The 11571-nt window shown below is 39.5% G+C and overlaps 1 protein-coding gene across 1 annotated transcript; it reads right to left on the bottom strand.

Moving 5' to 3' along the window:
• Positions 1–649: 649 nt before the first annotated feature.
• Positions 650–6167, bottom strand: Ptgs2 (prostaglandin-endoperoxide synthase 2). The gene is made up of 9 exons (XM_090340211.1): positions 5834–6167; positions 5563–5706; positions 4517–4660; positions 4031–4212; positions 3218–3301; positions 2838–3084; positions 2290–2576; positions 1723–1870; positions 650–1564 (listed from the first exon to the last, which is right to left on the bottom strand). The coding sequence occupies exons 1-9, from the start codon at positions 5982–5984 to the stop codon at positions 1155–1157; spliced, it is 1797 nt and encodes a 598-aa protein (XP_090196337.1). The 5' UTR covers positions 5985–6167; the 3' UTR covers positions 650–1154.
• Positions 6168–11571: the final 5404 nt, after the last annotated feature.

Genomic DNA, 11571 nt, shown 5'->3' with positions numbered 1-11571 from the left:
TGATCAGAACAAAGTTTCTGTTAACTCAAAGGAGCAGCAATGAAGGTGATTAGACTTGAGTTGAATGTACTTATTGAACTCCTCATTGAGATTCCAGTAAAATTTGTGTGAAATGGATTCGAACATTTCGAAGTAGCTTTTTAAGGCCACTGTTAATTTTTGTCCTGTGATATGGACTGCAAAAAAACCTGGAAAAATATGATTATGCAATTCATTAATTTCATCACAAACCCTACTGAGTTCCTGTGGAACCCAAGGATAGGAAAATCTTCTAAAGCTTATATTCAAATTTGAACTTCAGTTCGGAATTCTTGTTACTCATTATTTCCAACATAGAATCCTTTTGCTGCTATAGGTTTTACATGTTACTACTCATACACACAAATTCTGGAATCTCTTTATGGAAACTATTCCTATTCCAAAATAAGACTACAATGGCTTCATTACATTGATGTACTGGCATGTTGGTTTTAAAAAGAAGGTATAATAGTCACATTAAATAGATTTTTCACTTTTGGTGAAAAAACAAAACCTCTCACACCATACGTTAAGCAGCAATTACAGTACAATTTCTATTGATTTTGGAGATCTAACATATTTCCTTTTATCAATGTGGGTACAAGCTTAATTGCTCTAGTTTGGGAAATAAACTTTCAAACATGATTCTACCTATAAATTTAGAAATTTCATCATATTATTTCAAGGCTGCTTTAAGAAAACCATGAAATTATTGGTAGGGTATGCCTTAAATATAAATTTTTAAAAATGTACTTGTACCCTTGTCTGTTTACTTTTTTTGATGGTGGATAAACATCCCAATATCTTTATCCTCCCGCAGCCTTAATTTCATCTAACACATCATGATAGGTAGGTTGTATATAATGACAAACACTTTGTTATCATGTAACAACATTTAAATTTCCAAACATCTTTTCTCTGATCCTTATTAAATCATACTAAACATGGAAATTCAAGTAAAGAAAAAAGAATCTCACAGGAATCATGACACATATCTTGCCTTGCTCTGAGAAAAAAACAGAGCTCTGTCTCGTTACAGATGTTAAGGTAACGTAAGGCACTGAACATAAATATCATTAAATAATTAAGTTAAGAGAAATTGTTCATATAAATAAATAAATACAATCAGCAGCCTTCTATAGTTCTGTGGAGCGGCCTTTGAATAGCACTGTGGGGTTGATGTCCTCTAGTCTGGAGTGGGAAGTGCTGACGTTGATGGTGACAGTTTTGTCATGGTGTGGATTCTGCACATTGAATGAAGTAAAGGGACAGCCCTTGACATTGTTGCAGATGAGGGACTGAATGGAGGCAGTGTTGATGATTTTGAAACCTACTTCTCCACCAAAAGTGCTAGGCTTCCAGTACTGAGGTGAACATATAGGATTACCCATAAGTCCTTTCAAGGAGAACGGTGCTCCAAGTTCTACCATGGTTTCCCCGAATATAGCATCTGGACGGGGCTTTTCTACCAGAAGGGCAGGGTACAACTCCACAGCATCAATGTCACCATACAGGGCTTCCAACTCAGCAGCCATTTCCTTTTCTCCTGCAGTGATGAAGATAGGAGCAATATAAGCAATGGGAGAATGCACAAAGAGGGGGGGGGGAAATAAAGTCATTCATCGCCTTCCTTCAAATTGCTTTCTATTTGTTGCTTCCATTTGACCCTCGATTCTGTGAAGAAGTCTGGAAAGCATTTCTTACCTGTAAGTTCTTCAAATGATGCGTAGGGCTTCAGTGAAAAGCGTTTGCGGTACTCATTCAGAGACTGGTATTTCATCTGCCTGCTCTGATCAATGGAGGCCTTGGCAACCATTTGTACAGCAAGAGGAACATTCCTGCCACCAGCAACCTGGGGGGAAAGAATGCAATTGTAAAATAGAGCTTTTTGGCCTATTTATTTCTTGAAAGACTCCTATATACATTTCAACAGAAGCTAAATGTAAGATGGGACACTAGGTCTACTTTGTCTTTCCAGATGATAAAAATCAGTCAAGTTCTAAATAGTTATTCCTACAATCTGGAAAACAACTGAAAACTTTTCAAAATATCTTTCTTTTAAAGGGAGAGCTATAAAACTGTTGTGTGTTTGCACCAACAACTCACACTTTTCACAAGCAAACTTTCAGGTTTCTTCTTTTAAGAAGATGATTGACTAATAAAATAAATGGTTATTTCATTTGTGTCTAAGAGAAATAATTTGGGGTGCAGAGGAAATTTTCAAGTTACTGATAAGGCATTTCTTTTGACTTTTTAAGTACCAATGCTTACCCGGCCAGCATTTTGCTTGGTGAATGATTCAACAAACTGGGTAAGGCCATGCTCTAGTAGTATGGAGTTGTTGTAGAGAAATTGTTTGAAATTGTACTCCTGGTCATCAATTTGAAAGGTGTCAGGTAGCAGAGGATGCCAGTGGTAGAGGGTGTTAAATTCAGCAGCGATGCGGTTTTGGTACTGGAATTGTTGGTTGAAAAGCAGCTCTGGGTCAAACTTCAGTTTGAAGTGATAGCCACTTAGGTGCTGTACATAATCTTCGATCACTATCTTAATCGTCTCTCCTGTTGCACAAAGAAAGAGAGGCAGAACACCTCAGCATTCTTATCACAAACACTTCAGCAAGGGAAACACAATCTTGTTACTTTATTATGCTTTCACTTTTATTCCCCCCCCCAACATAAAAGGATAATTCAGTCTGCTTGTGCTCATGGACTAAATGGAGTTTCCATTCATTATATGCTCTCATCACAGACATAGTGAAAGCCATAGATTAGCCTTCTTTGCAGATCAGGGTTTCACGTAGAAAGTCATCTCTTGCTCACCTATGAGAATCAGCCTGGTAGTCTGGAACAAGCGCTCATCATCCCACTCTGGGTGCTCTTGTTTAAGCACGTCACACACTCGGTTGTGTTCTCGAAGCCAGATGGTGGCATACATCATCAGCCCGGGCACCAGCCCGAAGATCTCCTGCCCCACAGCGAACTTCAGGTGCTCGGGGGTCTGGGGTGGGTAGACCATGTGTACCTGAGTGTCTTTAACTGTGGGAGGGTACACCTCTCCATCTATTACCTGAGATTATAAAAAGACAGCAAGCAACATTAATAATGGATATTTCAAAAAAGAAAATGGCTACCACTGGTGGTGTTCCAATGCAGGTGTACAGGGAGGCCCATGGCTGATTCTTAATTCAAAGGGAACCTACCTGATACTTCATTTTTCCATCCTTGAAAAGGCGCAGTTTGTGCTGCCTGTCCAGAGTTTCACCATAAATATGGCTTAAGTCCACCTAGAAGAGTATGGAAACATTTCAATTTGTTGCTGTTGAATAATCTCACATAAAGTGTCTTACGTAACCTGTCAATAAATTTTGATTTGTCTTTCTTTAAAAGTTTTCAGTCAATGAAACTAATAGTTCTTTGGCCACGAAATACCAGATTAATCTGTGTATTCATCAGAACTGCAAGACTACATATGGCTGTTGCATAAATTATTTGTATCCTATAGGAAATGTTAAGTATATGATTACTTCATTATAATCATTTGGTATGTCTAAAAAATGTATTTGAAAATGAAGGCTGGAATGTGGCTCACCGGGCAAGCCATTGCCTAGCATGTACAAGGCTCTGTCTGAGTTTAATTTCAAGACCCACAAAAAAGAAAAAAAATGGAAAATTATTAATATGAAATAAAGCAAAATATAACATATAAATTGACGTCATCTTCATGAGATCCAAAGGATAATAATAGTGAAGATAGGTCATGGCACAGATATACCTTAGAAGACACAGAATCTTGCAATGCCAAAGTAACTGAAAACACAAGGAAAACCACAAATAAAATATCTTCATCTGTGTTTGTTGTACATGTATGAGAGTGTCTGTGTGTCTATGTCTGTTTTACTAAACCATCAAGTTAAAATGAAAAGTTTAGGATTTTTGCAGATATGACATCAAAAAAATAAACATGAATAATATGGTATGGCAAGAAACATTAGCATTTTGTTACTCTGTCTTACCCCATGGCTTAGTCCTTTGGTGAAAGCAGGTCCTCGTTTTTGATCTGTCTTGAAAAATTGATGGGTGAAGTGTTGGGCAAAGAATGCAAACATCATGTTAGTGCCTTGAGGGTCAGGAATAAACTTTCTTCTCAGAAGAACTTTTTCCAGAAGCTCTTTTGAATCAGGAAGTTCCTTCTTGCCTGAAAAAAATAATGAAAAAATAATTAGGCAAAATAGAAATCCTAAGATAGTGTATGACACATTCTCATTAAATAATTTTGTTCACTTCATATGCAATGCATTCTAGGACTTTATTAAGACTATTAGTTTGGGATATTATGGCATCATATCAAATGGCTAGTTACTCTGATGGAACCATCCATTTACATAGATTAAGACCTTTTATTAGTCTCTATGACTTTATAGAGTAAAGGTTAAAAAATAAACCAAAAAGCCTACACTGTTGTTAGGTGGCTAACATGTCTACTCATTCTTCTTGCTTACCTTTCACACCCATGGGAGTTGGGCAGTCATCAGCTACAGGAGGAAGGGCTCTGGTGTAGTAGGAGAGGTTCGAGAAAGCTTCCCAGCTTTTGTAGCCATAATCCACATTGTAAGTTGGTGGACTGTCAATCAAATGTGATCTGGCTGAAATTTGCAAGGGAAAGAATTTATTAGCCCCCTATGTGTAACCAGTCATTTTTTAAATTTTGCTTTCTTAAGACTTTTAGTGTAAAATTCAGAATGTGGCAGAGAGATTAATTTTAACAAACATACTCTGATTTAAAATGACAACACTTAGCCTGGCACTGTCAGCTCCTGCCTTTAAGCCTATTACTCAACAGACTGAGATCTGAGGATCTTGGTTTGAATCCAGATGGTGAAGACAAACACAAGAGAATTTTATCTACGATTAGCCAGAACAAATCTGGAAGCAGAGGTATGGTTCAAGTCGTAGAACACAAGACTGGAACAAAAAGCTAAGCAACAGCTTGAGGCCATGAGTTCAAGTCTCATACTGGCACATTTACACACACACACACACACAAAACATGACCAAAAATAACTTCCACTGAAAACACATCTTTACTATAAGATCTATAAACACATCTTTACTATTCACTTTAAGTTAGATATTATGGTCCAGCAGTCTATATTTTTCTTACTTCAGATCTATACAGATTTAAGTTTTTGCTAAGTCAAATCAAAATGAAACATTTATGTTAATGGGCACTATAGTTTTGAAACAATTCTGTGGCCCACGAACATTGACCAAGCAAGGGACCATACTTTCTTCACAAATTGACCAGATCAGTGAAGGTTAGTTTCATAAAGTATCACTAAAGAACTCTATGAGGCAGAAGTGTCCAAATGACATAGGATAAATGCCAATATTTGGGGCTTTTGAGATAGAAGGCAAACTGCAAACGTCTACAGAAAGTCACTCTGAAGGTTTAGAATTATGTGTTTCCATTAGGTTAAGTAATATCCAGTATTATAATGCCTATGTTTTTAAAAGAAGCTGAAAAATCTTAGAGATTTGTACTTACATGTCAATACGTATTTCATAATTGAATTTCTCAGGAAAGGGATGTTATTGACAATGTTCCAGACTCCCTTGAAGTGGGTAAGAATGTAGTGCACTGTGTTTGGAGTGGGCTTTAGAAGCAATTTTATTCTTGTCAGAAATTCAGCTGCAAAAAGAGAGGAAGAAGAGGGAAAAGTTAGCAGAGCTTCTTAAACGACGCAAAATGTATACAGTGGAAATTCTGGCTCATTTCCAGTGGATTTCCAGTGAGGTAAACCCACAGAAAGACTTACGTGTTGTGCAGTTTTCACCGTAGAATCCTGTTCGCGTACAATCGCAGGAATACCGGTCGAATCCTATACTCATACATTCGCCCCGGTTTTGACAGGGGTTGGAACAGCAAGGATTTGCTACAATAACAGTAAGGACAACAACATGATTCATCTGGCTCCTCGACCTGATTCCAGCGTTTAATTATTTCACTCTCTATGGGTCAACCTTACAATAACGGATTCAAGATAGTCGTGGAGAAAGAATTTTTTTAAAAAAAAAAACTGCCTCAAAAAATAGTGCTTATCATATAGAAAGGCTATCCTCCTTTTCTAAATACAGGTGACAGAATAGTCAGCCGGACTAGTTCCTCCCTCCCCCAAATTATCTCTTAGGTGTTCAAATGAGCATTAAAAAAAAAAAAAAGATAATCACTTTCAGAATTCAAATGGCTGGATCTAACAGTTAAAATTTAAGGGGAAAAGTAGTCGGTGTAAAACAGCTACTTTTAAAATGTTTTTTTCTTATACTGGGGCAGGAATACACCACCGGGAGCATGTAAAATTTTGACACTTCGTATTAAGGGCATCATCCCTGTGCGTTTCCCACGCACGGAACCATCCTGTGTCACCATCCTGCCACCCTGACAGTTACATGACAACGAGTTCCGTGACGCTGACAAGCGGCCAGGGTCAGGGCTCCACCAGCCAGGAGTTAAAGTTTGGCAACTCTGGGGCGATTGGCTCAGTTCTTTGGATCCCCTCCCGCCCATCCCTCCCTGGAGGAGGCAGCGGGCAGCCGTGGAGTGGAAGGACTGGTCGGTGAGTGCGCCCAGCCTGGGTGGGTGGAAGGCCGGGGGAATCCAAGGAGCGGAGGAGAACTCACCTGCACGGCAGAGCGCCAGCGCCGCGCAGAGAACCAGCACTCGGGCGAGCATCCTGGAGGGCGCAGCGAGGGCGCAGCAAGGGCGGGCGGGGCGCAGGGCGGGCACAGTTGGCGCGGGCGGCGCGGGCGGCACGGGCTGCTGCGAGGCTGCGGAGTAGCAGATCTGGAGAGAGGGCGCAGCTGAGTTCCTGAGCGTGCTCCTGACGTTGGCGGGCACCTAGGAGTTTGACAACTGAAGGCGAAAGCAAGAGAACCTTCCTTTTATGCCCGAAAAAAAAAAAAAAGCCAAGCCTACGTGACGACATGACTTTTTTTCCCCGCCTCTCTGCCCTCGCACCCCCAACACAACTGGTTTTTCTTTTCCCCTCGGCCGCTGAACGCAAATTGCGTCAGCTCGGGCGGGGGCAGATCCTTTTACTCATGCAGATGGGAAAAGCGAGAAAGCCTGGAAGTTGCCCTTGGCTGCCCCAAGGTGGGAGCAAAGCGCATTGTTCCCAGATCCGCTCTTCCAACCTCCCCTCATTTTCCCTTTCCCGCCCCAAAGCTCGGGCGCCTCTCCTTCCACCACCCCCCTCTGTCCACCCCCCCCCATCATCTAACGTCCAGCAATTCCTCTCTTCTCTTAGTCCAAATCTTTGAGATCTGCTGGGCTTGGAGAAAGGGGGGCATGGAGGAAAGGGCTCCAGCTTTCTTGATTGATCTGATCCCCTGATCCCCAAATCCTGAGCCCCGAAATCCCAAGACACGGGGAATCCCATTCCTCTTCTTCCCGGTGTCCTCTGGGACCCAGAACTTCGCAGGTCACACTGAGGCGCGCTTATCTAGGCCATGGGATTTTCACCACCCATCTCCCCCGCCCTCCACGCACCCCAATTTCTGTGCCGAGAACTTGATGCTAAAGTTTGGTCTCCTGTGTATCCTTTCTGCCCACATTTTCCAAGAGGCTCAGCTTTAACAGTGGAGCAAGGTACTTCTCCCCAGTTGCGCATATTGAGGTCAATTATTATTGCTTTTAAATCTCATTTGGTGACATGGTTTGATGAAAGGTTAATTAGACGGAGGGTTGATTTGGCTAGTTTTAACTTTCATCTTTTTGTTCCTTAAAGTATTTAATTGGATTTAGTTAATTGATTCTGATTTGGTTATTAATTATGTAGCCCAAACTGGTCTGACATTTGTAACCCTCTCTTGAGATTATAGGCACAGGAAATCATACTTCAGTTCTTTTTTATTTACTTTTTTTTTTTTACAGCATGCATAGGTCTTAGACAGTGGTCAGAAAGGGGTAAATGAACATTTTTTTTTAAATAGCTGAAACAAAGAAGTAGAGAAAAATAAAGTTGCTCATGTCACAGCTTCTTAGTGCTGGCAGCTGACATTTGTAAGCCTAGCTACTCAGGAGGCTGCACTCTGAGGAGCCTGATTCAAAGCCAGTGCAGGCAGGAAGTCCATGAGACCTTTATCTTCAGTGGACTTCCAAAAAGTTAGAGGTGAAGCTGTGGCTCAAATGGTAGAGTGCTAGCCTTGAGGAAAAAAAAAAAAAGCTTAGGGACAGCATCATCTTAACCGTGAGGGTAAGCACCAGACCAGGAACACACACACCAGCATATTTACTGGGGAAAAGGAAAAGAATAAAAATGCAGAAAAACATCTGGGTTCCTGTGTCTCTTGCTTGAAATCTTAGCTATTTAGGAGGGTGAGATCTGAGGACCAGGGTTCAAAGGCTTCCCAGTCCCTTTGAGACTCTCTCCAATTAACCAGAAGAAAAAGAAGAAAACAGGAAGGCAAGTTTATAAAAGAAAAGAAAAACAAGACACTTTTACCTCAAAGCTATACCAGATACATAAATTTATGGAAGTTTTACAGAAAAGGGAGACACGCACATGGAATTTTTTTTTTTACCATTTTGCTTAATCACACATTAACATGATTCCACATGAGACATAAATGACTAAAATTCCATCTCATCTAGAAAGCCTTTGTTCTGTAGTCATATCGAATCATTCCACTTTGTGTCAGTCTTACCAGTATGAAATTTCAAGTGAGTGCATAAGATAGGTGTTTTTCCTTAAGTCATTCTGATTGTATATTTCACACAAATAAAAATTTAAACTTTAATTGTAAATTAATTTTTTATCAGAACTTCGAATTCTAGCTTGCCTTAGACACCAAAAATGTTTATGCCCTGGGATTGGAGTGGGGTTCAAAGGCATCTTTCTTCTCCCCAGAACACACACTCGAGTGCACACACACACTAAAATAAAAGTAGGAAAAAAAAAAGCTTAGGGACAGCATCTGAGCCCTGAGTATAAGCATCAGGCCAAAGAAAGAAACTCACACCTAAGAGAACTTACAGTGTTCTGAAATTTTACATTGGAATCCTGAAGTGATTTATAAAGGCATCAGGTTCACCATTCTTCTATTCTTATAGAATACTAATTGTATGCCTACTCTCTATAGAAGTGCATTGTTTTGTGTGCAAAATCATGAAGTCAAGGTGAGAGAAAACAACACAGACAATGATCATATTTAGTTTATTTGGAATTTATAAAAAGATTAAATTCCAGTAGAAACACACTTGCTAAAAGCTAGTTAAATTCCTTGATTTAATGTGTAAGTTCAGTAGCAAGCTAGAATGAAAAGAGTTTTACTTACCTATAAAATCAAAAAAAGCACTCAAGGAGCTTTGTTTTCAAGAATTAGAGGTAGATTTTGTTTGATTATGCCTCCCTGCCCCCAACCCCCAATCTCTGGGGCTTGGCACCCTGGGTTTTGTCTCTTACCTGGTTAAGGCTATTACCACAGACAGTTCCACTTCAGGCTTTTTGGTGGTTAATTGGGGATAAGAATCTCATGACTTTCCTGCCCCAGGCTTTTTCTCAGCAACTCTCAGATCTTAGTTTTTTGAGTAGCTAGAATTATAGGGGTGAGCTACCCTGAGTTTGGTTTAGGTGAAAGGTGTTTGGAAAGGAAATCCAAATAAGGCCTTATGGAAAAACTATTATATAATTCATTAGATATTTTCAACAAGTAAATCGGAAATGATAAAATGGATAAATACACTTTGAGACGCTGGTCATAGGAGAGATATTTAATATCCTAAATTAAGGTGGCTAAGTGTGATTCATATGGAAAAGTACAATGATTAATGTTCGTCAGTTTGATTCTGTAAGAAATTATAACTCAACTTTGTATATTTCTACTGTTTCTGTGTATATTTTTTCATATATATGTATATAATATATGTACCTATTGAGCAAAATTTCATAAAAAAATCATTGAAAAAACTATGTATAAAGGAAAAATATGAAAATAATTAAGACTGATTTTGTTTCTAATCTTTTAAGGTTCCAGCATTCACATGTATTTAATTTTAGATTTAGCTTTCATGGTTATACTAAAAATGAATGTGATATTGATTTAATGAAACAATAACTCACTCATAGTCAAAAACATACCTTGATTTGAAGATTGAGGTTCAAAGCCAGTCCAGGCACAAAAGTTTGAGACTCTTATCTCCAACTAACCACCAGAGAACTGGTAGTGGTACTGTGGCTCAAGAGGTAAAATGCTAGTCTTGAGCTGAATTGCTCAGAGACAGTCAAGTCCCAGGACTGACAAAAAAAGAATGGAAAAAGATATACCATGGTAATATTAATCAAGGAAATCTAGAATAGCTCTATAATGGTAGACAGAAAAAGGAAGACTATGAAAATTCAAGGAGATCATTGCACTTGATGGCAGGGCAATTTTTTCTTCAATACTGGCAAACAACAACAGCGTCAATGTAAATAAAACTGATAAAATTGCAAAGAGAAACAATGGATACTCTGATTTCCTTATTAGAAATACACAGGACTGAGGATGTAACTCAATAGTAGTGCCCAGTCTGCTGAGAACCTGGGTTCCATTTCCAGCACAGCATGGAAGCAAAAGAAAATGGCCCAGGTCTATGGTTCCAGCAGTTGGATAGGTGATCCTGGCTTAAAATTGAGATCTGCTTTAAAATTTCAAAAAGAGAAAGAAAGAGCGAGAGAGAGAGCGAGCGAGAGAGAGAGAGAGAGAGAGAGAGAGAGAGAGAGAGAGAGAGAGAGAGAGAGAGAGAGAGAGAGAGAGAGAGAGAGAGAGAGAGAGAGAGAGAGAGAGAGAGAGAGAGTGAGAGAGAGAGAGAGAGAGAGAGAGAGAGAGAGAGGGAGAGAGAGAGAGAGAGGGAGGGAGGGAGAGAGGGAGGGAGGGAGGGAGGGAGGGAGGGAGGGAGGAGAGAGAGAGAGAGAGAGAGAGAGAGAGAGAGAGAGAGAGAGAGAGAGAGAGAGAGAGAGAGAGAGAGAATAAGGGAAGCAAGGAAGGAAGGAAGAAAAAAAACCACAAAGGGCAATTCCAATTCCATAGGCAGAAAGTGAGTAAGGACTTTGTTAAAATCAATATCACTACAAATCAAGTAGGTGTAATTGACCTCTATAAACAGTTTTGTCCATCAAGTTTCATAAAACATATACAAAAGAAACTATATTCTGGGCCATAAAACATATTCTAATATATTTTAAAAATAGAAATCATACAATGTACATTACATCTTAGATCACAACAGGGCTAACTAAAAATAAATAATAAAAAAAAATCCCAATATTTTGGCAATCAAAATAACACATTAAAAAAATGCATGGGTCTAAGACGAAGCTCAAAGGCTATTAAAAATATTTTGAGTTGAGTGCTGGTGGTTCATGCCTGTAATTGTAGCTACTCAAGAGGCTGAGGTATGAGGATCAGGGATCAAAGTCATCTGAGGACAATTAACCAGTAACAAGCTAGAAGTGGAGTTGTGTCTCAAGCGGTAGAGCACCAGCTTTAGGCTGTGTTTGGGACAGTGCCTAGGATT

This window comes from Megascapheus bottae, chromosome 10 (assembly GCF_031878675.1).
Source record: "Megascapheus bottae isolate mThoBot1 chromosome 10, mThoBot2.hap1, whole genome shotgun sequence".
Classification (NCBI taxonomy): Eukaryota; Metazoa; Chordata; class Mammalia; order Rodentia; family Geomyidae; genus Megascapheus; species Megascapheus bottae.
This window is presented reverse-complemented; position numbering and strand designations above follow the sequence as displayed.

Excerpts from the sequence above, each read along its gene's own strand:
- Ptgs2 (XM_090340211.1), bottom strand. The coding sequence starts at position 5,984 with ATGAATCATGTTGTTGTCCTTACTGTTATTGTAGCAAATCCTTGCTGT. Across the intron at positions 4,213-4,516 it reads AACTCCCATGGGTGTGAAAG|GCAAGAAGGAACTTCCTGAT; the intron begins GTAAGCAAGAAG and ends TATTTTTTTCAG. Across the intron at positions 1,871-2,289 it reads CCAAGCAAAATGCTGGCCGG|GTTGCTGGTGGCAGGAATGT; the intron begins GTAAGCATTGGT and ends CTTTCCCCCCAG.